The sequence below is a fragment of the Lepidochelys kempii genome, chromosome 6 (genome assembly GCF_965140285.1).
Source record: "Lepidochelys kempii isolate rLepKem1 chromosome 6, rLepKem1.hap1, whole genome shotgun sequence".
NCBI classification, from domain to species: domain Eukaryota; kingdom Metazoa; phylum Chordata; order Testudines; family Cheloniidae; genus Lepidochelys; species Lepidochelys kempii.
The window spans coordinates 102,824,461-102,851,734 of NC_136385.1; the positions used below are offsets into that span (position 1 = coordinate 102,824,461).

The window sequence follows — 27,274 nt, forward strand, 5'->3', positions numbered from 1 at the left end:
CAGGTTAGAGGCAGGCCGTGTTTGCTCTTGCTGTTGTGACAGGGCTGCCTGGTATCTGGAGTCAGTGGCAGGGTCGTCAGCTGGTGGTACCGAGCAGGTCTCACGCCTGGTTGCATCGGTATAACGAGTGTGGTCCCAAATATAAGGAGCCCATGGAGCCCAATATTGCCACTGTGGTGGGAAGGGCATGGACGGTGCCATCCAAGGGTTCAAGCACCATGGGGCAGGACCCTCACAGTAGGACAAGGCAGCTTTTCTATGACCTCTCTTGATTGGGTACTGTGGATGGGAGATCCGATAAGGTGAAAATTCTCCCTGCAGCCCGGAGAAAAGCTGTGGACCTTGCCTGAGAAGTAGGGGTGACTGCAAGATAGGTGACACCAGGAGGTCCCTTGAGTGTGTGAACTGCGGTCCTGCAGTGCCTCTCTGAGGGGAGGGCTGAGTGAGAAGAATTTCTTGTGAGGAGCGATTCCTCTGCAACGGTGTCCTGAGCCATACGCAGCGAGTTGTATCTCCACGTGGTGCCTTGACACCAGCAATATTCAGAGCCCAGGGGCCCAACTCCACCAATATTTGGAGCTGGGTGTCCCCCTCAGCCCCACCTGCCACCCCCCTGCGCCTCCTACGAGTGTCCCCCCGGTCTCCCCTTGCGGCCCCCATGCACAGGAGCAGAGCATCCCTGCCTCTGCCATGCAGCTCCATGCTGCCTCCCTGCAGCAACTGCTGCCGCAGGGGCCTAGTGCCCCCCATCTCGACTGCAAGGGCAGACTGATTCTGAGCCTGCCCTTCCACCTCAGACCATTCCCTTTTCCGGCGGGACTCAGCACCAGCACAGGGCCCCCCCCACAGTCACTTGTCCCATGCTCGGCAAGGAGGCAGCCCCATCCCTCACCCCCACTAAGGCTACAGTCAGGGGCAACAGCAGGGGAGGAGGCACACACAGCACCCCCCAGCACCCCCCATGGGGGAGGCAAGGGAGATTCCTGGACCTGAGAGAGGCCCTAGGAGCACATGCAGTGACAGTGGTGGGGGTGAGTGTACTGCTGGGGGGGGCAGGAAAGGGGGGGCTCCTCCCCCAGAGCTCGCTGCTGCCAGCAGGGAAAGGGCTGGGGGTAGTCCTCCTCTCTGGCCCATGTCCCGGAGCAGCCTGCCTGCACCCCAAACTCATCCCCAGCCTTGCCCCCCCAAGCCCACACACCCCCAGCCAGAGCTTTCACCCCCCCCACACACACCCTCAACCCTAGCCCTGAGCCCCTCCAACACCCTAAACACCTTATCCCCAGTCCCAGCCAGAGCCCTCATCCCCCTGCATTCCAACCCTCCGCCCCAGCCCTGATCCTCTCAAACAACCCACACCCCCAAGCCCCAGACAAAGTCCTCACCCCCCACACTCCTACTCTCACCCTGAGCCCCTCCCACACCGCAACCCCTCATCTGAAGTCACAGCTCTCACCCCTGCACCCCCTCCCAGAGCCTGCACCCTGCACCCCAATCCCCTGCCCCAGCCTAGGGCCTGCACCCCAGACCTCCTCCCCCACTCAAACTCCCTCCCAGAGCCTTGGGCATGTGCGGGTTCTGGGTACCACCAAAAATTATACAAACCTGCCACCCCTGTCCTGAGCATTCTGTCACTGCAGCAAGCTCAAAGGCTGACGGTGCTGGGAGAGCGAGAGGAGCCTGGAGGGGGTCAGGCAGACTAGTATGCGTTGGTACTGTTTCCATTGTGGTGCCGAATGGTGCCATGTGAGAGGCAGGGAACTGGAAGCCTGAAGCCTCGGCACCGGAGGTTAGTGCAACCACCGCAGCCGCAGGCACGTTTCGCGCAGCACCAGAGGAGCCCAGAGGGACATTAGTTGGTGGCTCCCTCGTGGAGCCATGAGCACGGGCATGCACCTGGCACGGTTCACCCCTATACCGGAGGCCTGTCCCTTTTGCGGAGTGAGGGAGAACCTGGCGCACGCCTATCTCCAATGCGCCAGGTTGCAGCCCCTATTCCGGCTCCTCCAGAACCTCTTGTTGAGGTTCTGGCTGCACCTTTCCCCACACTTGTTCCTCTTTGCACACCCTATCCGTGGCCCCACGAAGTCGCAAGACCTCCTCGTCAACCTCCTCTTGGCTCTGGCCAAAGTCTCCATCTATAATATCAGGAGGAGGCTGTTGGACGAGGGGGTGCTCTGTGACTGCGGGGCCTATTTCTGTTCCTCCCTAGTTTCATGCATTCGGGCAGAGTTCCACTGGGCAGCGGCCGCTGGCTCTCTTGACAACTTTGAGGAGCAGTGGGCGCTGTCCGGGGTTCTCTGCTCGGTGTCCCCATCCGGTATCCTCGTTTTGAACCTCTGACCTTCACTCCGATCCCTGTTTTTCATTAGTTGTCCCCCGTAATCAGTTGGTCCCTGGATCCAGTGGTCCCTCCTGCTAGGCTGGGGGAGGGGCCTTTAGCAGTGGGCAGGCTTGCGCCCGCCCACTTCCCAGGTTTTCCAATACAACCAGAGGAGCCCAGCGCATCAAAGATACTCAGCCGGGGGAACGCAGGGAGGGAAGCAGCACCCAGAGGAGTCTTGTACCTGTGAATACCCTTTGCGGGTGAGAGAGAGTGATGGTTTTTTGAAGTTTTCTTTTGTATCTTTGAAGTGGGGGGGGGGGGGGCTGCAGTGTACAGTGTGGTCGGAGCCTGGGTCTGAGGCTGGTCCGAGAGATTTTTGCAGCAGGAGCAGTTTTAACCGCAGCTTCCTGTCTTTGCGTGCCCTGGATTTCAACTTGCTGCAGTGGGCACATTTTGGGGGGATGTGGGACTCCCCCAAACATTTAATACATTTAGAGTGGCCATCACAAAGAGGGATGGCATCACTACAGTTAGAGCAGCGCTTAAAATCTGGAGAGCCAAGCATGTCAGAAGCAGCTGCGCTGACAGGAACAAACACGTTTTTTTGTTGTTGCTGTTTTTTGGGGGAAAAGGGTATCTAGCTATTAAGTTTTGGAATAGCATTCCAAGGGAAGCAGTGGGGGCAAAAGACCTATCTGGCTTTAAGATTAAACTCGATAAGTTTATGGAGGAGATGGTATAAGGGATAACATGATTTTGGTAATTAATTGATCTTTAAATATTCATGGTAAATAGGCCCAATGGCCTGTGATGGAATGTTAGATGGGGTGGGATCTGAATTACTACAGAAAATTCTTTCCTGGGTATCTGGCTGGTGAATCTTGCCCATATGCTCAGGGTTTAGCTGATCGCCATATTTGGGGTCGGGAAGGTATTTTCCTCCAGGGAAGATTGGAAGAGGCCCTGGAGGTTTTTCGCCTTCCTCCGTAGCATGGGGCAAGGGTCACTTGCTGGAGGATTCTCTGCTCCTTGAAGTCTTTAAACCACGATCTGAGGATTTCAATAGCTCAGACATAGGTGAGAGGTTTTTCGCAGGAGTGGGTGGGTGAGATTCTGTGGCCTGCATTGTGCAGGAGGTCGGACTAGATGATCATAATGGTCCCTTCTGACCTTAGTATCTATGAATCTATAAGAACACTGTTCATCCCACCTGCAGAGACATTCTCACTCCAAGTTAATCTACCACAGAGAGCTGTTGAATAGGGCTCTACGCAGGCTACATATTCACCAGGGACATGCAGCTTGTCCCTTTGTGTGTGTTCTCCCCAGACAAGAGGAAAGACTCTTGGGGGGGAGTGATCGTTCAGTGGTTTGAGAATTGGCCTGCTAAACCCAGGCTTGTGAGTTCAATCCTTGAGGGGACCATTTAGGGATCTGGGGCAAAAATTGGGGATTGGTCCTGCTTTGAGCAGGGGGTTGGAGTAGAGGACCTCCTGAGGTCCCTTCCAACCCTGATATTCTATTACTGGTAAGCTAAGAGGGGAAAAAAGTTGAACAAGGGAGAGAAGAAATTCTCTAATGAGTCTGCTGAGCTCTGACTCAGGCCAGGGACGGTAGAGAAGGAACTGAGGAGACCAGTGGCGCACATGTACTATTAAGGCACACTCAGCGCATGGGGCAGACTCTGTACATGCACGACTGGTACAAATACTGCTGCCAAAATCTCCAAGCGAAGGCGCAGGGACACACCAACACCTGGAGTGGAGCACCCACAGGGACATCTCTTGAAGAAGAAAAATAGGTTATTTAAATCAAGGCTTTTTATTTAGTGATTGAAATAGCTGATTTAAATCAATCCACTCTGGGATGTCCCTACCAATAATTGCAGAAATTTTCTGTGCGCTAGGAGTATTGAGCTGTGGAAGTAGGCATCATGCAGGCCAAAGGACATGAACAAGTCCATAGGATCCAGTGAGGGGATGATAGAGACTAGGTGACCATCCTGAACTTGAAATGACAAATGAAGGCATTGAGACATTGAAGGTCTAGAATGGGTCTCCACCAACATCTCTTCATTGTGATCAAGTAATAATGGGAGTAGAAGCCTTCCCTCTGAATGCTCAAGGTGTGACACTGGGAGATCAGGTACCAGCTCATGCAAAAGCCCCTAGGGCTCAAGTGTACACTGACACATATATAGCTGGAAACCAGTCTGGCTCACCCTGTGTGTTAGTAGAGTTAAAATAAGTATTAGATTTATAAAAATGTGTTTAGACTTTATGAAATGCTTGTGAGTTGCTGCATGCACTAATCCAACTTATAATAGCTATAGCCCATGTTATAAAAGTAGTATTCAAACGTTTGCTCTGAAACTCTAAACCTCCCCAGTAAAGAGAGATGCATTACCAAGTGTGAAATACTAGTTCTCCACAAGAGGTATCTGTGATAAGTTCAGTCACAGAAACTCCCTCAAGACTGTCAACTAGATGTGTTGGGATACCACTGAGAACAAACCCCCCTGCCAGAGAAGGCTTCCCTCGACTCCCATCTTGCTGAGTTACACATTTCAGTCAGCTACAGCACAAACCAAGAGGTTGGGCCATGCCCCCCTGCAGTGTACAGAAACTAAGATTCACTTAGCCCAGAGGCTTCTCAGTTAACAGGGATGTTCCCAGCACCCAGTATTCAGTCTTTCTGGGAGCCTAAACCCCCAAATGAATCCATTTTATTCTGTATAAAGCTTATACAGGGTAAACTCATAAATTATCTACCCTCCATAACACTGATAGAGAGATATGCACAGCTGTTTAATACCTGGGGGAGCAATTACTTACTCTGGGTTAATTAATAAGCAAAAGTGATTTTATTAAATATAAAAAGTAGGATTTAAGTGGTTCCAAGTAATAACAGATGGAACAAAGTAAGTTACCAAGCAAAATAAAACAAAACACACAAGTCTAAGCCTAATACAGTATGAAACTGAATATAGGTAAATGTCACCCTCAGAGATGTCCCAATAAGCTTCTTTCACAGACTAGACTCCCTCCTAGTCTGGGCTCAATCCTCTTCAGACCAAGGTTGTGGCTTATGGCCTGGGTACAGCAATCACGCATATGCCTGTAGTTACAAATCTTTGTTCCAGTTTCTTTCAGGCATCTCTTTGGGGTGGAGAGTTCATCTCTTGAGCCAGCTGAAGACAAAATGGAGAGGCTTCCAGGGCCTTTTATATTCTCTCTCTTGTGGGCGGAAACCATTTGTTCTTCTGTGCAAAGTCACAGCAACAAGATGGAGTTTGTAGCCACCTGGGCAAGTCACATTTCCAGCAATGATTCACCTTTTTGCAGGCTAATGCCATTGTTTACATATTAGTTTGAACGTTCCCAGGAAAGCTCAGATGTGGACTGGCATCTCCCAAAGTCCATTGTCAGTTAAGTGTTTCTTGATTGGGCACTTACTGAGAATAGTCCTTTCTCAAGAAGTTGACCAAGTGCGTCACTGATGCTACTTATAATGGATGGACACCAGCTTGGTGGTTCTCTAGAGGAGCCTGGCAACATGCGATTGCCTCTTATGGACTCTTCCCTGGACTGACTGTCCATGTCCCACTGAGCCATCTTTGGAAGGGTGGGTTGTATTCTGGTAAAGATGGTCTGCTGCAATCACCTGAGAAAGGTGAAAAGGCAACGTCTTCTTCAATAGGTGAGGAATAGCCCTCCAAGTGAGTCCTGTATGATTAGGTCTATGGCTGGTTTTTACAGACTGTGAGATGGACCTGTCCTCTCAGAGTCTGTCTAAGATCAGGGACTCCGCTACTAGTCTCACCACCAAGTTTGCCGGTGCAAACAAGTACATCAGTGCTAATGAGCCCATGTGTGCTGGTAAAGAACTCTCACTTGATTTCTTCAGCATTGTGATGCTTGGTATCAGGCCCACCGACAGAAATTCCAGGCCCCAGGGCCAGAGCCATCCCTGGGGGGGGAGGGAAGGGGAGGGGGTCTGCCCATGCTGGCCAATCGCGCCAGCCCACGGGCCTCGGAGCGGGGGCTTGGAGCAGGCACACGTGCGCGCGTGCCTAGGAGCTCTGGGTCCCACCCGGGCGATTTAAAAGGACACGGGGCTCATGGCAGCGGCCCCCAGGACCTTTAAAATCACCCGGGCCCCTGGGCAATTGCCCCTTTTGTGCCCCCATGTCAGCGGGCTTGCTTGGTATCCCCATTTTGGCATCCGTTTCCTTGGTGCCAGGTTGTCTAGTACTGCTGAACAGTGCCAGTGCAGGGTCAGCTGCTTGAGTGGTACTGGGGAAAGTGCAATGCTTATTCTGGGAAGCGACCATTGGTGCTGTTTTTGCCTTTGCACTTAGGCAAGATTCAGTCTTAAGCCTCTGATGAGTTGAAACCTAAGGAGAGGACTTCTTCCTCTTAGATGAGGAGGGAGATCAGCACTTTCCCTGGTCTCTATCATGGAGCTCCTTGTTGCCTATCCTGTGTCAAAGCTGAATCTGCTGAAAAGCAAGATTTGTAAGTGTCCTTCAAGCTCAGTGTGACATTAAGGCTCATAGGAGCACTGGAGGAGTAGGACTGGCCAGGAGGATGTGAGTTTGCCTGGTCAGAGAGTTTGCCTGGGTCCAGCAATGCTCCCAGGGGCACTAGAGAAGTGAGAATGGCCACGAGGATGTGGTCTCACAGCAGGCTTGCCTGGGTATTACAACATTTCGTCACAGTCTCAAGGAGATGTATCTTCATCTGCCATATCTAGCTTTCAGGGCGCAATCTGAGAAAGTCTTGCACACCAAACAACATTCAGACAGCTGCCCCTCAACTAAGTATGGAAGGCAGTTTGCATGACCATAGCTGATGAGCATTGCTGTCACACAGGAGGGGCAGATCTTGATTCCTGGACATCAGTCTTTGGTCATTTTGGCCTCAGGTATGGGGTGGGGATGGGAATGTAACCCTGTAATGAGCGTGGGGGGAGGGAGAAAAGGGAGGGGACAGAAACCCTATCAATGTTTCGACAGGCAACTTCTATCTAAATTTCTTTCTTTTTTAAAAAAGAACAAATGGATGAGCTGACAACTGCTGAATAGGAAGTAGAACAACAATAACTAATACATTTCTTGCAGGTTGAAGAGACATGGGCACGATAGGGTTCAGTCTCACAGCCATGAGTGGCAGGAAGGAATTGAGGCTGTGGTCCATCCCTTATACCCTCCTGGTGGTCACACGGCTCTCAGGACACAGGCACAGCCCTAAAGGACACTCCTATTCAAAAAGGATGGGATCTTGTGTGCATGAAGTGTATGCATACCAAAAATGGAATCTGTGTACAATTGCTTAAAGACGAAGAAAAGGTTTGCTTTAACTTATGCTTAATTTCCTTAAAATAACATACCTACTGTTTAGGCACAAACTGTTTCCTATAACATGAGTGAAAACAAGCCACAAAATTCTAAATAGTGTTTCATTTTTTAAAATCACTCTCTCTCCATTTCTAATAAAAGAAATAGACAATAGTCACAATTATATAAGTTAGATCAGAAAAAAAAACTCAATGTTTTGTCTTTCCTTACCTATGGCAACACTTAACAACTAACTTTTACACAGAAATCTGTGACAGATTCATACCTGACAATTCTTGAACGAAAACATATTGTCAGAACTAGAGGCCATGATTGCAGTTGTTAACAGAAAATTGCTGTTAAGTCCTGCTCCATTCAATACTTGTGTAATGGAATATGCAACACTCTCAGCAGAAAACTGTATCTTCAAACACGAACACCGAAGAATGAAAAGCAGAAGATGATTTCATAAAATTATTTGTCAGTGCCTTTTTATCCTGCACAGTATGAAAACAGGAAATTCAAAGGAATAAGAAGGAACTGGATGTTTTAAATGACTGTAATGTTGGATGTATTGAAAGTCAAGATAGAGCTTTTAAGGAAAATTTAAATAATACTTTCCCAAACTAACTTATGCCATTAGTCCCTGATTTTCCTCAGCACTAAAATTTATCCCTATTTAAAAAGGAATGCATCCGATGAAGTGAGCTGTAGCTCACGAAAGCTTATGCTCAAATAAATTGGTTAGTCTCTAAGGTGCCACAAGTACTCCTTTTCTTTTTGCGAATACAGACTAACACGGCTGCTACTCTGAAACCTGTTAAAAAGAATAGTTAATTTTAAAGGAATAACTGACAATTCAAATTTGGTTTAAAATTGAGATTTTCTAAAAATAATTTTTTTATTATGTTTAAGATTAAAAGGAATGTTTCCAGGTTTTTGTTTTTTTAATCCCAATGGAAACAGCTGTATAGCTGTTTTTACACAAACACATTCTCTTTCAATATTTGCAACCCAAACACAAATGCACTGAAATCTGAAACTGACTAAATATAAAATGTATTAATCCAGTTTCCATTTCAATTATCCAAGCTAAGAAAAATGTAAAAAACAGACAGCATAAATAGTGAAAAGTAAAATGATTTAAAACAGTCTTTCATTTTTAATAGTTTAAGATATTAGGAGCAAAGAAATTTGATTAGTTTACAACACTGCAAGCTGTGTCCCTTTGTTTTATTTAACAATAGTATTTAAAAAATTGAAGTAAACATAAAGGTATTGATTCAATAAGGCACTTCAGCATGTGCATACATTTAAGCACATGAGCACTCTTTTTGACTTCAATGCAACTATTCATACAGTTAAAGTTATGCAGGTGCTACACTATATTGCTGAATCAGGACTCATGATAGAAAAATTGGAACTGGTTTGATTCAGATTTCCAAAGGAGGTGAAGGGACAGAAGAATAATTTAGGAAGAATTTTATTTCTTTCACCTGGAAGAAGGGATGTTGTCTGATTTCACCAGCACCACCTGGACCACAGCCCAGCCTTTTCTTGGGATCTTTCACCAAAAGACGCTGAATTACATCTTTAGCTAAAGCACTCATTTCTTGGGGATATGGAGGTTCACTTTTTAATATTCTCCTGTAGAAAAAATGTTAATTACTTAACATTTCATTACGGTATTAAAACAAAAGACAACTGCTATGCATACATTGGATAGTTCTACAATAAGAAATGTAGATTCTTGTCACTCTTTTCACATACAGTATTCTTGTATGTGAGCTTATTTCATTTGTTCTCTGTGCAATACACTATACATTAACCTGGACAATATGACCTTAGGAGTAACTAGCTTGGGAAGAAATATGAAAGCCAATGAATGCAATAAAACTCCTCAGATGGACTACCTGATCAAATTACTGGTGAAGACATCTTTCAAGTCAAAAACTCATCTGGCCAAAGTAGTAATAATGATTAAACTTGCTTTTAAAACAAAAGAGGATGTCTGGGGAATGACAATTATAGGCTCAAATTGGAGACAAAAAGTTTTCCAGGAAAGGACTACAGCACAAAAAAAACCAGTTACCTACCTTTTGTAATTTGTTCTTTGAGACGTGTTGCTCATGTCCATTCCATTCTAAGTGTGTGTGTGTGTCCACACGCACAGTTGTCAGAATTTTTTGCCTTAGTGGTATCTGTCAGGCCAGCTATGGTGCCCTCTGGAGTGCCATGCTCATGTGCCAGTACATGAGGTGCCGCCAGCCCTAGGCTTTTAAGGCAAATCCAACAGAGGTGTAGGAGAGTGGGTAATGGAATGGACATGAGCAAAACATCTTGAAGAGCAACAGTTACAAAAGGTAGATAACAGTCTTTTCTTCCTCGAGTGCTTGCTCATGTCAGTTCCATTCTAGGTGACTCACAAGCATTATCCCGGGAGGTGGGCTCAGAGTTCACGGGCATGGAGCTTCCAACACTTCTCTACCGAAGCCAGCACTGTCCTGGGTTTACTGGGTGATTGCACAGTGGGATGTAAACGTGTGGGTGGCCAACCAGGTAGTGGCCCTGCAGATATCTTGAATCAGCACCTGGGCCAGGAAGGTTGCCAATGAGGCCTGTGCCTTGGTTGAATGGGCAGTTACAATCGCCGGCGGTGGCACTTTCACCTGTTTGTAGAAAAACCGGATGCAGGCAGTCCACCTGGGGAGTTCCCCACCTCCGGAAGATCACGCTGACCACCTCTGGATGGAGTGACCACTCATGGCAAGATGAAGTCTTGCTGAGGTGATCTACCAACACGTTCTTGGCCCTGGGGAGGTGTTCGGTCACTAGAAAAATGGCATGCTACACACAGAAGTTCCCCCCCCGAGGGAGCTCCTTGGCAAAGGGCTGATGACAGGGCTCTGCCTTGTTTGTTGATGTAAAACATCACATTGGTGTTATCCATCAGGATCTTTACCACCCTGCCCCTCAGATGAGGCAGGAAAGCCTAGCAGACCAAGTGAACCACTCTGAGCTCTCTGACGTTTAAGTAGAGGGAGCGATCACCTCGCAACTAACAACCTTGCATGCTAAGATTGCCCAGGTTTGCTCCGCACCCCAGGTCTAAGGCATTAGAGATCAGGGTCACCGACAGGGAGAGGAACGCAAAGGGGAATCCCTCCAACACCGATCCAGGGACCCACCACCATTTCAGTGACAACAGTACGTTGTCCAGCACCCTGACCACACAGTCTAGCTCATCCTGTTGCGGATGTAGACCAATGCCAGCTATGCTTGCAGGGGGTCTGAGATGGAGCCGTGCGTGCTGTACCATGTAAGTACAGGCTGCCATGTGGCCTAAAAATCTCGAGCACTTGTGAGTGGTGGTAAGAGTGTTGGCCCTCACATGCAAGATCAGGCTGGCCGTTGCTCGGAAATGGGCATCTGGGAGGAAAACTCTGGCCCAAGTGGAGTTGAGGACCGCCCCTGTAAATTATAGCCGTTGCACCAGTATCAGAGTCTATTTCTTTTATTAACAGACCCAGATCAAGACAGGAGGAACGTACCAGATCAAGGTTCCCCTGCACGTGATCCCGTGATCTTCCCTACAACCTTGATGAACCAATCATTGAGGTACGGATAAACCTGAACACCTTGATGCCTCAGGTAAGCAGCCTCTGGTGCCATGCACTTTGTGAACACTCTTGGGCCGATGAGAGTCCAAAGGGTAGCACATGAATTGGAAATGGCACTGGCCCACCACAAAATGGAGAACCATCCGTGCCCTTGGAAAATGGAGATATGAAGGTATGCGTCCTTCAAGCTGAGGGTGTCTGCCAGTATCCTGGATCCAGGGTGTGGATGATGGATGCCAGGGAGACCATGCAAAACTTCAACTTCTTGAAATATTTGTTGAAGCATCGCAGGTCCAAAATCGGTCTTAGGCCCTTTTTCCTTTTGGAATTAGGAAAGATTGGGAGAAGAACCCTTTTCCCCTCATTTACTGAGGACCACCTCTGCTGCCCCCAGCTGCAGGAGGTTTTCCACCTCCTTAACAAGGAGTTCCTCATGGAAGAGGAATGGGGTAAGAGTGGGGGTGGCTGAGAACTGCAGGGTGTAGCCCAAAGATGATATACTGAGCACCCAATGGTCTGAGGTTATTTGTGACCATGCCGACCAGAAGGTAAACAGGTGGTTGAGGAAGGAGTAGGAACGTGGATCCTGGGATCTGAATGAGGCATTGTCCTCAAGCACAGCATCAAAACGACTGCCTCTCAGCCCCTGGGTGTCTCAAAAGGCCGGGCAGGCAGGTGAGAGGACAAGGGGCAACACCCTCCCCCCACCCCCCGTCTTTCCTCCTGTAGGCACCGTGCCAAGGAGACCCTCAGGACCTAGGAGGTGGCTGGAACTGCTTTCTCACCAGTTGCAGAGTTTGGAGGCCCAGTGAGTGCAGAGTGACTTGGGAGTCTTTAAGGCCATGCAGTCTTGCATCCGTTAGCTCCGAGAAGAGCCCTGTGCCCTCACACGGAAGCCCTGGATGGAGGACTGCATTTCCTGGGACAGACCCGAGGATTGTAACTGGGAGCTGTGCCTCATCACCACTGCCCAGGCAACAACTCTGGCTGCTGAGTCTGCAGCGTCCCTGGCCATCTGAAGGGAGCCCCTTGCCACCGCCTTGCTCTCCTCCAGGATCATGGCAAACTCTTGGCGGAGGTCCTGTAGGAGGGCCTCTTTAAACTTGTTAAGGGAGTCCCACAGATTAGTTATACCTCCCCAAAAAAGCCTGGTTCTTGGACACCCAAAACCGTAGACTGGACGTTGCATACATTTTTCTGCCAAAAATGTCCTGTCTCTTGGCATCTATATTTTTAGGTGTGGTGCTAACCTGACCCTGCTTGTCCCTTTTGGTGGCTGCTGATACAACCAGCGACCCAGAGGGTGGGTGGGTATAGAGGTACTCAAACCCTTCGCAGGGACATAATACTTTTTTTCTGCCCATTTGGAAGTTGGCAGAATACATGAGGGGGTTTGCAACAGCGCCGTAGCAATCTTGAGAACCTCTTCATGGACTGGCAGCGCAACCCGTTCCGGGGCTGCAGCCAATAGCACATCAAAGAGAGTGTCCAACTGCTCTGCCAGCTCCTCAACTTCCAGATTTAGGTTGGAAGCCACCCTTTCTGAGGAGGGCCTGGTGCTCCTTAAAGTCTTTAGGAAGGCTGGTATGGGAAGGACCCACCACCATGGCTCCCTAGGTGTCGACACCTGCTCTCTTAGCCCTGTGTTGGAGTCCGCACCGTGCTCCGAGCCTGCCGCTGATGAAGCAGGAGGTGGCTTGTCTGAAACAGCCAGGTTGGAGTGGTGCAAATATGGCACCGGGATCAAGGGTTCCAATAAGGCCCTTTAGCTGGCCACTGGGCCCAGCTGCCACACAGCTGCTGTGGGTGCCATACTGGTCTCCGGAGCTGAAGGAGATCGGTGCTTCCTTGATGAAGGGCTGAACTCTGGTTCTGACTCAGACCAGTCACCTTCCAGGAACCAGGGTGAAGCCATGGAGGTTTATGTCTGGCGGCTTACTTTCAGTGCGAGGGACGGTGGGGACCAAAGTCTTTCCAATGAGCAGTGCCGGGGCAACGGAGACCGGTGCCATGGTGGCAAGCGGTCCCACTCCAGTGGTGACTGACACATTGAGGGTCATCTGGGGAGGTCTATGCTGGGGTGTTTGCTGGCAAGAAGCTGGCCATTGCTGGGAATACAGAGACCAGTGCCTTGAATTGGGCTATCTACACTGTGTTCAAGACGACCGTGAACACAGAGACGGGGAACTATGAGCCTGCTTCGGGGACCAGTGGCACTCCACTGCCCTTTGGGGTGGCCGCATGCATAGCTTGGCCTTGGGTTGTGGGTCCTTAGCTACATCTGATGTCGGGCACAGTGTAGGTGGCACCGGAAGGTGCATCAGGTCCCTAGCCACCTGGAAGGCCTCAGGCGCTGAAGGCACTAGTAGGTGCCAAGGTCCCCTGCCGCTCCGAGGAGTCGGAGGCAGATCCTGGGTGGGCAGGAGGTCCGACCAGAGCAGCACCCCCTTGCAGCTCCAGGGCAGGTGCATGGCCTGAACTGGGTCCTTTGCACAAAACCCCCTTCCTCTCCTTGGTCAGTGCCGATGAGCTGTGTTGTTTCTTTTGCCGCTTCTTGGACACTGGCAAGGGGGAAATGGTGCCGGCGGAGAGCTCCACATCGACACAGAGGTGCTGGGCGCAGAATCAGAGTGGGAGAGCTCCAATGCCGGGCGAAGTGCAGCCCTCAGTGAGGAGGGCCTTTAAGCAGATATCCCGCTCTTTCTGAGTCCCAGGACGAAAGGTTTTTGTTTGTTTTTTTTTACAAATTCTGCACTTCTCCTTTATGCGCGACTCTCCCAAGCACTTCAAGCAGCTGCTGTGGGAGTCACTAACAGGCATAGGCCTGTCGCAGGACGAAATGGGCATGCTTTTGCCTCGGGGCAAAGTCCCTGCTGGGACTCTAACTAAACACACACTTAAAACTTAATGACTAACTATTTGACAACTATGTACAAAGACGACAGTTAATAGGCTGTAAGAACCGCTATCACACTTGCAAAGCAAGAGGAAGGTGATCCAACCAACCATTACAGGCAGGAAGAAGGAACGGAGAGGGCGTAGGGCTGGTGGCACCTCCTATACCAGTGCACAATTGCAGCACTCCAGAAGGCACCACACCCAGCCCTACAGATACTGCGAAGGCAAAAAATTCTGACAACTGGGCACATGGGCGTGCACACACCTAGAATGGAATCAACATGAGCCAGAACTCAAAGAAGAATTTGGTTTCAGGCAAGATACAGGCATAACACAATATGTGATAAGGGAATTGCTCCCTATTGACCTTTTAACTTTTCCGCTAAATTACCTCAAGAGCAGATATTGTATAACTAGCACTGGTCAAAACACAGAATTTCCATTTCGCAGAAAACACTGATGTTTTCAGAGGGGGTAAAAAAAGCTAGTTCCAAATCAAACCAAAATGTCAAAATATCAAAAATTCCTGTAAAATGACATGTCCAAATTTTTTTTGTTTCAGGTCAATTGAAATACTTAGTTTTGATAAACATAAAAATGCTTGATTTTGACATTTTATAATATTTTATTTATTTTACAAATTGGTGTTGACATTGGTATGCTAATTGGAAAAAGTGGTATTCTAATTGGTGGTTTGGTAACTAATACTTGGTTTACTCTACGAGCATTCTAACTAGTCGTTTGTAATTGGTATTATAACTGTTAATTGGTTTAATAACTGGTAATTGTAGTATTGAAGTTGGTATAATAAAAATATAATATAAAATATAAAAATAAAATAATGATCTGGTGGAGCATCTTCCCCAATGTTAAGTGACTGCATGTGTTTATATATGAAAGAGAGTACGCCTGTGCATATTTTTATATATCACACATGAATATATATATTCAGATTACATATTGTATACATTCACATTAACACTTGGTTTGAATGTTCTGCCATCTGTTCCATTCATTTGTGAAACAAGGTGGGTGAGGTAATATTTTTTCTTGGACAAGCTCGTCTCTCTCAGCAACAGAAGTTGGCCCAATAAAAGATATTACCTCATCACATTATTTCTCTAATATCCTGGGACCAACAGCTACAATAACTCTTAATTTTGACCTGTGAAGATTGTTACTGAAGCATCAGATTGCTTATTAGATGAAGGGTAGTGAATACAAAGGGTTAAGTTTCCTCAAAATTTAGAGGATGACAGATTAAATACGTGAACAGCTGCAGAGGACATTAATGTCAGCATTGAAGAACATCTCTAGAGCCACTGAATCTAATCCAGGAGTCAGAGGGAAAGAAAGCACAGTCCTAAAATGAAGGGACTGAAGTCTGAAGGGTCATTATGATCCAGAGATTGAGTATGACTCCACTACTGTGGAGAACAATGAATAATGGACAACTAGGTATTAAAATATTAAAACAAAAAGTACCACACAAGAAAATTGTTAAGAACGAACAATCATATATAAAAAGAAATTCTACTATGTTCCTGCAGGAAACAACTTGATTAGAATTGATTTTTTAAAAAACTGTTAGTTCACATTCGCTTGGAGGTCAGGCCTGCTAGCTGTGAATTTGGTTGCTTCTTACTGGAGAAGACTAGTTGGGATGAAAATTTATTCCCCAGATTGTAATTTTCCCCAAATCGATTGGGGTCGCACTTTAATTTTGGTTTTCTTGTTATTAATCCAACTTCTGCTGCACCAAGCAAAATGAGCAGAAAAGTCTATTTCAGGCTGTATATTGGAGTTAAATAATATAATTATAAATAAATAATTGGATATGATGATATCATAATATACATAATATTACTACTATATTGGAGTAGAGGGCGGGCCCGGGTTCTCCCCAAACCTCCCAACTCCTCAGACACAGGAGGAGCTGACCCGGACTGTGGGTTTCACCAGAGGGGAGGTCTCTGGGCTGTTACCCGACCTACATGGTGGATCAGCAAAGACTTCAGGGATTGTTCTTCTCTTTTTCCCCATGCTGGCCAGTGATGAGGTTATCTGAGTGAACGGCAGATTTGAGCCATGAAAGTGGCTAAACTGAGAGCTGCCGTGAATCTCTGAGGCAAGCAAATCTGCCAATAAGCACAGGACCCACCAAGGTAGAGGAAGAACTTTGTCACAGCTGGTGTGAAGGGTGGGATATTGGTATGCTACAGTGTGGCGGAAGAAGGAGGGTGCTAAAAAAAAAAAAAGGAGCAGGTTTATATTTTTTTTTTACTACAATGGAAGACACAGTGCGGGCACTGATACAAGCCACAGCTGCCCAGCAGGAGGCTACCCGTGTCCAGTCAGCCGCCCAACAAGAGGCAGTACGGCTGCAGCATGAGACTAATCACTTGCTGATGGACCAGGCCGCTCATGACCGTGCTATGTTACAGGAACTAGTAAACCAAGTGAAGGCCCTTACAGAGATGAACCATGGACATGATGAGACGCGGATCATACAGGCCAGCAATTGCCTGCAGAAAATGATGGGAGAGAATGACAGAGGCATACCACCTAGCCTTTGAGAGGACAGCCCGACAGGAGGCTTGGCCTCGAGATCAGTAGTCTGGCATCCTTGCCCCATTCCTGTGTGGGGAGTCCCAGAAGGCCTACTATGATCTGTCTGAAGAGACTGTGGCAGACTACCCCCAGCTGAAAGCAGAGATCCTGGCCAGATCTGGAGTAACGACCGCAGTGCGGGCTCATCAATATCACAAGAGGTGGTATCAGGAAAACAAAACCCTGCGGTCCCAATTATATGACCTCATCCATCTCGCACGAAAGTGGTTGCGAACTGAGTCCCGGAGTCCAGAAGAGATGCAAGAGGTTCTGGTCATCGTCCAATATATGAGGGGACTACCGCCAGACCTTCACGCCTGGATAAACCAGAACAAACCCGCCACTTACGACGAGGTTGTCACACTGGTAGAGAGGCGAAGGACGGTGAGGGAGCTGACCCGACCAGTTAAGAAAGAGGCACCCCGGGTTAAACTAGCAGCACCAAGCCCTAGAGCTCAGATGACTGGGCCATGAGGTGGGCCCAGGTGGAAAAAGAGAGAGGCTGAAGGCCCACCAGAAGCCACAAAGAGTCGGAACATGGAGTGGGAAAAGGATTGTGATGTTAGACTGCCCAAATCAAGAGACTGGGGAATGGCTAGGGCCCCATACAGATGTTACGTCTGCGGGGAATGTGGACACATAGCTGCACCGTGCCCCAATGCCGAGAAGCCAATGCAGTGTAACCTGGGGAACTGGGCAGACCCATGCTCCCTAATCCACCTTGTGGGGGGTCTCACTAACCCCACATATATACACAAGACCAGTGAAACTAAATGGGGTAGAGTCCACAGCACTGGTTGATTTGGGGCGTGCTATCACACTTATCTCAGGGAAGCTCATGAAGCATAGTCAGCTGCTGCAGGCTAAACGTACGGGGATAACATGCGTCCATGGGACAGTTAGTTATTACCCCACCATCCCAGTAAAAATCGAGACCCAAGGGAACACTACTAAGGTAGCAGCAGCTGTAGTCCCTAAACTCCAGTACCCGGTGCTCATAGGGAGGAACTTCCCAGGGTTTGGAGACTTGCTTCCAGTAGGGGGATTGGAGAAAGAGGGGAACCCTGAAATTAGTGAGGCATCCACAGTAGACTGTCAACCCCCAATCTTCTCTGAAATATCCCCAGATTTGTTCTCCACTCCCAGATAGGGTAGAAAGACGAAAAGGGAAAGAAGGGCAGCTGAGGCCTTGAGAAGCCAAATACTGACCCAAAGCCAGAGGGTTGCTCTCGTAGGTAGGCGGACCCAATCAGCTGAAAAGGAGGCCGCCCAGGAGGAAGAAGCACCCGAGTCTGACCCCCACACTCCAACTCCTCCGAACCAGTAGAGGCAGAGACTGGCCCCCTAGATCTCAGGCAGTTTAGTCCCGGGAGAGGAAATTTTGGACGGGACCAGGCTGAAGACCCAAGTTATGACAACATTAGGAAAGAGGTGACTGAAATAGATGGGGTCCCTGTGGAAGGGAAAACCCAGGGACCAGGACCCTACTTCATAATGAAGAAGGATCTCTTGTACCGGGTTGCACCAGTACAGGGGCAGAAGGTACAACAGATTCTAGTACCTCAAAAACACCAAAATGCTCTATTAAGTCTTGCCCATAGTCATCTTTTTGGGGTTAGAGAAGACTTTGGCACGAGTCCTATGACGATTCTTCTGGCCTGGAGTACATGAAGAAGTGCGTAGGTACTGTGCGTCCTGCCCAGAGTGTCAGCTGCACAGTCCCCATCCCAACTTGAGGGCACCTTTGGTATCCTTACCAATCATAGAGGTCCCGTTTGAGCGAATAGCCATGGACCTAGTAGGACCCCTAGAGAAGACTACCCAGGACCACCAATATATACTTGTCATTCTGGACTATGCTACACGGTACCCAGAAGCTGTCCTCTTCCGGAATACAGCCTCTAAAACAATAGCCAAAGAGCTAGTGGGGATCTTTGCCCGAGTGGGGCTACCAAAGTAGATACTAACAGACCAAGGAACCCCATTTAAGTCAAAGCTAATGAGGGACTTATGTGACCTACTCCACATACACACCCTGAGGACTTTGGTCTATCATCCACAGACCAATGGGCTGGTAGAAAGGTTTAACCGAACCCTGAAGGCTATGATAAGGAAGATGGTAAGTCAAGACAGGAAGGATTGGGACACTCTACTACCATACCTTATGTTTGCCATCCAGGAGGTACCTCAGGCCTCAACTGTGTTTTCTCCCTTTGAGCTATTATATGGGCACAACCCCCGCAGCATCTTGGACATAGCCAAGGAAATTTGGGAGGAGAAGCCCAATGAGGGGAAGAATGTAACTGAGCATGTGTTACAAATGAGGGACCGGATGGCGTGGGTCACTCCCATTGTGCAGGAACACCTAGAGAAGGTGTAAGAGGCCCAACAAGCTCAGTACAATCACCAAGCCAAAGTTCGGAAGTTCCAGCACGGAGACCAAGTAATGGTGCTGGTACCTACAACAGAGAGCAAACTTTTGGCCCAATGGCAAGGACCTAAAGAAATACTTAAACCCATAGGGGAGGTAAATTACAAGGTGCGACAACCAGGACACTGGAAACAAGAGCAAATATATCATGTCAACCTTCTGAAACCCAGACATGCACAAAAGGCATGCACAGCTGTCCAAAAAAACCTACCCCAGGAAAACAAGCCCTCTGAACAGGTGAGGGTGTCTCCCAATTTAATGCCATGAATGAGGTGAGGTGTCTGAGATGATCTTCCAGAACCAAGATGTGTTCTCATCAAAACTGGGTCGAACAACCGAAACATACCAACACATCATCACGAACCCTGGGGCCAGAGTAACAATGAGGCCCTACTGGATGCCAGCGGCCAAAAGGGAAGAAATAAAAGTGGAAGTAAAAAAAAATGCTGGAGGGGATCATTGAAGAATCCTGCAGTCAGTGGTCCCACCCAATTGTGTTAGTGCCCAAACCTGATGGCACCACAAGGTTTTGCAATGACTTCCAGCAACTAAACGAGGTATCCCAGTTCGACGCGTACCCCCATACCTCACATAGATAAACTAGTGGACCGTCTGGGCAATGCCTGGTACTTGACTACCTTAGACTTGACAAAGGGGTACTGGCAGATTCCCCTTGCAGAAGATGCACAGAAAAAGACTGCATTCTCTACACCAGAAGGTCTTTTCCAATATACTGTCCTCCCTTTTGGACTACATGGGGCCCCAGCTACCTTCCGGAGCCTCACGAACAAGTTATTATGCCTCCATAATCATTATGCTGCTGCCTACCTAGATGATGTGGTCATACATACTCCAGACTGGGAAATCCACCTAGAGAAGGTGGAGGCAGTCCTTGATACCTTCAGGTGAGCTGGCCTTACAGCAAACCCTGCCAAGTGCGCCAGAGGGTTTACAGAGGCCAAATATCTTGGCTACATTGTGGGAAAAGATCTGGTAAAACCCCAACTGAATAAGTTAGAGACCATCCAAAATTGGCCTTGTCCAAGTCACAAGAAACAAGTCCGGGCATTCCTAGGTGTGGTGGGGTATTACCGACAATTTATCCCCCATTTTGCCACAAGGGCAAGCCCTCTGACAGACCTAGCGAAGGCCCGTGGATCTGATCTGGTGAGATGGTCTGACGCAGCAGAGAGAGCGTTCACAGACCTACAGACTGCCCTCTGCAGTAACCCCATACTGATAGCCCCAGATTTCACCACGGAATATATTCTGCAGACGGATGCATCAGAAGTAGGGTTGTGGGCTATCCTATCACAGATGGTTGGTGAGGAGGAACACCCAGTTCTCTACCTCAGTAGGATACTCCTTTCGAGGGAACAAAAATATGCAGTGGTGGAGAGTGTGTGCCTGGCTGTAAAATGGGTCCTAATACATGAAGGGATCCAGTGAGAGATCCTCTGACAGTAGCTGCTTGTCCTCTCATTGTCTCATAATAAGATGCAAACGGTGTCTCAGAAGATCTAAAGGCTTTAGATCTGTCAATATAGAATGAGAGGGCTCTGCAGACATAGAATGTATGTAGTCTCTCTTCATTCTTAGGGCTGTGCAGTTTAGGAAAGAAAATCAGTAGATGAATCACCTGATTTGGATGGAATTGTGATACTACCTCCAATACAAATTTCGGATGAAGCCATAAGAGACTTCATCCTTATAGAAAATTGTATACAGGGACCCATCATCAAAGCTTGTAACTCTCCTAGTGGATATTATCTACTAAAAAATGCTGTTTTACTAGACATGGAGAGCAGGAGGTTAAAGCTTAAAAAGTGATCTCATGAAACCTGACAGAACCAGATTAAGGTCCCAATGGGAAACAGGTGCTTTCAGCAGTGGGTAAAACTAATTAGAACTTTCATGAATCTCTAGCCCATAGGTTCAGAAAATATAGACTAGTCTTGAATAGGTCGGTGAAAGGCAGAGATGGCTGTCAGATGAACTTTTAAGGAACTCATATTCAGGCCTGACATTCAGTTCTAGAGGGTATTCTAAAATGACCTGAATCTGCAATGTAGATGGAGACACTTGGCAATGGTGTATCCAAATGGGAAACCTCTTCCACTTCATCAAGTAAGCAGATCTACAGGAATGCTTCCTTTTATGAATTAAATATTTTTAAATACCTCATAGCATATTTTCTCTGTAGCTGTTAGCCACTCAGCATCCACGCCATGAGGTGGAGGTGCTGAAATTGGAGTGCACCACCTTTCTGTGATCCTGTAATATTATGTCCTGGAGGACAAGAAACAGGAATGGAGATTGGATCAACAAAATACGCAGGTCTATGTACCAGTACTGTCTCAGTGAGGCCAAGGCTATGAGAATCATCCAGGCATGCTCTTGTTTTGGCTTCAGGTAGGGTAGGGGCAATCCCAGTTGGCGTTGCCAGAGGTCTACACACAGAAGTCTTTGCTAGTACTAAGGACAACTTCAGTACTGAAATGAATACCAGTACTCTTGAAAGTGGATCACCCAGCTAAGAGGAGGAGTGGGGAGTCTGGGCAGGAGGACTTCATTAGGCCTCTTGTCACTATATATGCTTGCAGCATCAGTGACAGAGATACGATCAGTAACCAAATGAAACACGGAAGACATTGGCAGTGGTGGAGCAGGGAGGATCCTCAGTGTCAGACTCCAAGGTTAAAAGAAACCATTGTGATCATCTAGATTGACCTCCTGTATAACAGGCCATAGAACTTTCCCAAAACACTTCCCAGAGCAGCTTTTAGAAAAGTATCTAATCATGATTTTAAAATTGCCAGTGATAGAGAATCCACCACAACCCTTGCTAAATTACCTCAACAATTAATTACCCTCACTGTTAATAAAAATGTATGCCTTATTTTCAGTCTGAATTTGTCTAGCTTCAACTTCTAATCACTGGATCATTTTATACCTATCTCTGCTAGACTGAAGAGGCAATTATTAAATATTTGTTCCCCCTATAGATACTAATAGACTAATCAAGTTACCCCTTAATCTTCTCTTTGTTAAAATAATAGATTGAGCCCTTTGAGTCTATCACTATAAGGCATGTTTTTCAATCATTTAGTCATTCTCATGACTCTTCTCTGAACCATCTCCAATTTATCAACATCCTTCTTGAACTGCTGGCAACAGAACTAGACACAGTATTCCAGCACCAGTGCCAAATACAGAGGTAAAATATTCTCCCTGTTCCTACTTGTGATTCCTGTTTATGCATCCCAGGATTGCATCAGTTCTTTTATCCACATCATCACACTGGGAGCTCATGTTCATCTGATTATCCATCACGAACCCCCATGTCTTTTTCTGAGTCACTGCTTCCCAGGATAGATTCTCCCATCCTGAAAGTATGTCTTACATTCTTTGTTCCTAGATGCATACCCTGATATTTAGCTATATGAAAATGCATATTGTTTGCTTTTGCCTAGTTTACTAAGGAAACCAGATAGTTCTGCATCAGTGACCTGTCCTCTTCATTATTTACCACTCCCCAAAATTTGTGTCATCTGCAAGTTTTATCAATGATGATTTTATGTTTTCTTTCAGATCATTGATAAAAATGTTTAAGAGTGCAGGGCCAAAAACTGATCCATGTGGGACTCCACTGGAAACACACCTCCTATCAAAAACCTATAACTATGTAACTACCACGTAAACTAAACTAATTACAGTAAAACCTGCCAGGAGTGATCACTCATGGGAGTTAGCAAAAGTGGTTGCTTGTAAGTGGTCTCTCTTCAAAGGTTTGCTATAAAATGGGCACTTTTATGATGTGAAGAAAGGCTACTATTGTTACCGATGTTTCAGGTTTAATTTTAATTGCCTTTTAAATGAACATTACATACAATACAGTACTGTACTTAAAATCTCTTGGTGGGTTTATTAATACAGTAGTTAATCAAAAGAGGAACTTTAGTACACTCATGCAAGTGCTTATTTCCTAGACTGAAGCCAAAAGAAATTTTTTACAATCACCTGTGTTATCAAAAAGTCCTGGTTTCAATCTACAGTAGTCTATATTTATTTGAAAAAGTCACTTATTCTTGTCTGCCTCTGTGACAACAGCTGCATGTTTACCATTTCTTCTGTGTTGAACAGCTCTAAAAGTAGGTTATTGTCCTTTTGAATGGCAAATGCTTTCATATCTTTAATCATTTTCTTGGCTTCAAGCACAGAAATGATTCTTTCCAGGAGTTCAGAATCACAAGTGCTATCCCCTTCATCATCATCCGTAGCAGTTTTTTTGTTACTGTGTGAGTCGTCACATGGCTTAAAATTTTCTTAGAGTTTTGCAGCAGGCTGTAACCAACCTGTGACTCTTCAGTTGTTGCAAGGTTCTCAATCTGGCACTTCTTCTCAATTGGCACACCAAAAAGACTTTGCGACATGTTAACTACCACAAGAGGGTAGTTCATCTTCTGGATGAATGTCTTCATTTGATGAATTGGCAGTTTACTTGGCCATGGTGAATCTGCATTTAGTGAAGCATTTGATGGTGCTTGGCTCAATCTGACTCCAGTGTACTGCATCAAAGAGTGAAACCATTTTCAAAAGCACTGGACCCAATAAAGTTACGTCAGATTTCATTTTCCTGAAGAATAATTTGAATTTTCATTTTCCAAAATTTCAGTTTTAAGGTTTGAATAACCCCAGCATTCATAGGCTGTAACATGGAAGTGCTGTCTGGGGGAAAAGCAGCAGAATTTAATGTTTGTGAGTTTAACATTGGGGTGGCATGGGGCATTATTCACAAACAGAATTTTATGTCCCTATAGTAGCAATTTGTGGTCAAATCATTGTAATCATTTTTCAAAAAGCTCCAAGTTCATCCATGCTTTTTTGTTGATTTCATATTCCATGGGCAACTCCTTGATATTCAATTTGCCAAAGCATCATGGCCATTGGGATTTACCGATCATTATAGGCTTTTCTTTATCTCCATTCATGTTGGTGCATAAAGCAAGGGCGATTCTTTCCTTTAAACTTTTCCCATTTGAACATTGCTTGCCATTGACATAGAGGTTTTGCTGATGCTGCTATCTTTAAAAAACAGTCTAGTTTCATATATATTGTAGATTTCAGATGGTTGATAATCCCATAGGAGTTCAGGTAACTTTTGTTTCCAATCTGAAACTGAATCTGGGTTAATGTCTCCACTCTCACCGCATGCTGTACCAAAGACAAGATTGTGCCTCCTCTTAAACAATTCAAGCCAGCCATTGCTAGCTTTAAATTCCCTATTTTCCAACTCTGCGAATTTCATGCCTTGCGCTTTTAAAAGTGGACTAGAGACATTTACATGACAAGCAACAGTGGATTTAAACCACTCATAAAAGTGAGAAAATTGACTTATTTGTTTCCAGTTTTGGCATATTTAATTTTTGTTGAAGAATTTGCATTTGACTCATAATCAGCAAGGATTCCTATCTTCTGTCATAAAAAGCTTTGGATTTGTGTTCTTCCAACTCCAAAATGTTCGGCAATTTGGTGGCAATTAGTACCAGCTTCTAGCTCTGATATTGCTTTAACACGTTGCTCCAGTGTAAGAAGCACTTTTTCTTTTATGCTTCCATGTTGACTTTTTAGTTTTAAACTGTAATTTACAATAGCGTACACCTTTCGTTTCAACATGTTCACATCTTTCTTTCAAGTCCTTATTTTTTCAAGTTCAACTTCTGGCTCATGTTGTGCATGATGCTGTATAATGCCCTAACTGTAACGAACAAAAGAAAAAAATCTTTTGCTAGAAACATCAAAGAAACATACTGATAAGTGAAGATCAGCTTCTCCAACACATTTGTTTTTAGGGGTGGGAGTAAGAAAATGTGGTCACTGGTTGCACATGACAGGTTGTTGCTCTTCACAGCTAAATTACAAGGAAAAACGTTCTGTGGCCTCTCCAAATAGTCACTCAGGACAGGTGGTCTCTCTTGAGGTGGTTGTTAAGGCAGGTTTTACTGTACACACAAAAAAAGCATTGATAAGCACTGAACAGTAGTTAACTGTGAGGCAGACTCCGACTTGTAGCCACAAGTGGTCAGAAGGAACGGAGATGGGTCAGGGAGGCCAATCCTTTATGCCCTTGGTTGTAGGATGCATACACCATCCTGATGATACTGTTGATCAAAAATCTCCAGCTCAACTGCACTTTGCATGCGCACACCTAAAGTGGAATATGTATGTGCACAAGCACTTGAAGAAGCAGCTCTGCTTATTTCTTGGCTGGTCTTAGGTCATGTAAGGTTCATGATAGTATTGGGCAGGGAGATGCTGCTTGAAGGAAGACTGCTGTCATGCTTGCTTCCTTCTTGGGGCTGGAACAAACCCTTACACTGGAGTCCTCTAATAAACGGAGTCTCATCTGTTTTGGAACGGAAATGTTTATTGCTCTCAAAGGGAAAGATCTAGATTGTAGTTTGGACATCCCTTGGGATCCCAGAGGACTGAAGCCAGGAAGACCATCCCACTGCCTCTGACGTGGACACAACATACACTGCAGTGTCAGATATGTCCAGCATAGCCTGTAGGAAGTGCGAGCTATCAACTATCACTCACAATCATCATGGCTTTCAGTTCCTCTTGATGTTTTTATCATAGCTTGTCTTCAAACTGAGGCAGCTTATAGTAACTTAAGTGATCATACTTGGAGAAGAGGAACTGATAATTAGACTTATGCATCTGGTGTTCAAAGAAGTGTAGTTTCTTCAGGTCCTTCTCCCAGCATGTGGATCTGGGAAGTCCTTTTTGTTCTGAACTTTCCTGGACAGCTCCCGCTACCAGCAAACACAGTACTGGGTGGAAATAAATATATTAAAATCCCCTACAAGGGACCTGGTATCTCCTGTCAGATCTCTTGGGTGTAACCAGAATGGTGTGTGCCACATGATTCTCTCAGGCTACAACAGTCTTTTGTTTATAGGGTTAACAAATCTGCCAGGCATGGAAGGATGCAAGATGTTCAACAGTTTGTGAAGTCTGCACCACTTCCAGAGGTACATCTAGATGGTCTGACTTTAACTTGATGAGGTCCTGGAACTTCTTAAAGTTCATCCATTGAGGCAGGTGTATAGGGTTTTATTGCCTCAGCTGGGTAGAGAATCAGACAATTGCACCAGGGACCAGTAGTTTCTTCCCCTTACAAGAAATGCTTTCTCTCATTATCCTCCTCCTACCTTTACAAGATCAAAGACTAGAATAGTTGGATCTGGCTGGAATGGTCTATACCAGAGATAAGCAACCTTTGGCATGCAGACCGCCAGGGTAAGCCCCCTGGCAGGCCGGGCCGGTTTGTTTACCTGCCACATCTGTAGGTTTGGCCAATCGCAACTCTCACTGATCGCGGTTCATCGTTCCAGGCCAACGGGGCCTGCGGGAAGCGGTGCGGGCCAAGGGATGCTGCTGCTTCCTGCAGCCCCCACTGGCCTGGAGCGGTGAACTGACGCCAGTGGAAGCGGTGATCGGCTGAACCTGCGGACGTGGCAGATAAACAGACCGGCCTGCCCCACCAGGGGGCTTACCCTGGCAGGCCGCGTGCCAAAGGTTAACAATCCCTGGTCTACACTGCCTATTTGGAGAGTGAGATCCAATTCTGGAGCAGGTAGATGATGTAGGCTTGTGCGAATACTGCTGCACACCCCAGAGCATCCAGTAGGACCATGGCTGGTAGGGTAAAAGTACTGAGGTGGGGGACATATGGGGGTTACCAGGTAGATTGTTCCCTACAAGTCCCAGATCTTTTTCTGATCTCTTATACAACCCTCCCCCACGTGCCTTCCTGACTCCTTTTGTGTTACCCAATCAGGGGAGAAGGTAGGTGAGTGACAGGACAACCTCCTGTATTTAGATGGGGATGAAGAAAAGAAATGTACTTCATCCAAGGGAAGGGTGGAACATGCAATCTCTGAGGGGAAAAGGTTGGCACTGGATATACCTCCTTAAACTATCATACCAATGATTCAGTAACTAAAGGTCTAGATACTATCTACCTCAGCCTCTCTTGAAGAGGCAAT

General features: G+C 46.6%; 1 protein-coding gene across 9 annotated transcripts in view; it reads right to left on the bottom strand.

Annotated features, from left to right (window-relative positions):
• Positions 1-27,274, bottom strand: part of RPS6KA5 (ribosomal protein S6 kinase A5) — a 190,694-nt gene that overhangs the window by 58,286 nt on the left and 105,134 nt on the right. For 8 of the 9 annotated variants that reach the window (XM_078853373.1, XM_078853372.1, XM_073349430.2 and 5 more), the window contains one exon: positions 9,158-9,308. In XM_078853373.1, coding sequence (XP_078709499.1) covers positions 9,158-9,308 — 151 coding nt within the window. Of the gene's footprint in view, positions 1-9,157; positions 9,309-21,400; positions 21,981-27,274 lie in introns of those variants that run through there. The other variant, XM_078853377.1, reaches the window with a different exon arrangement.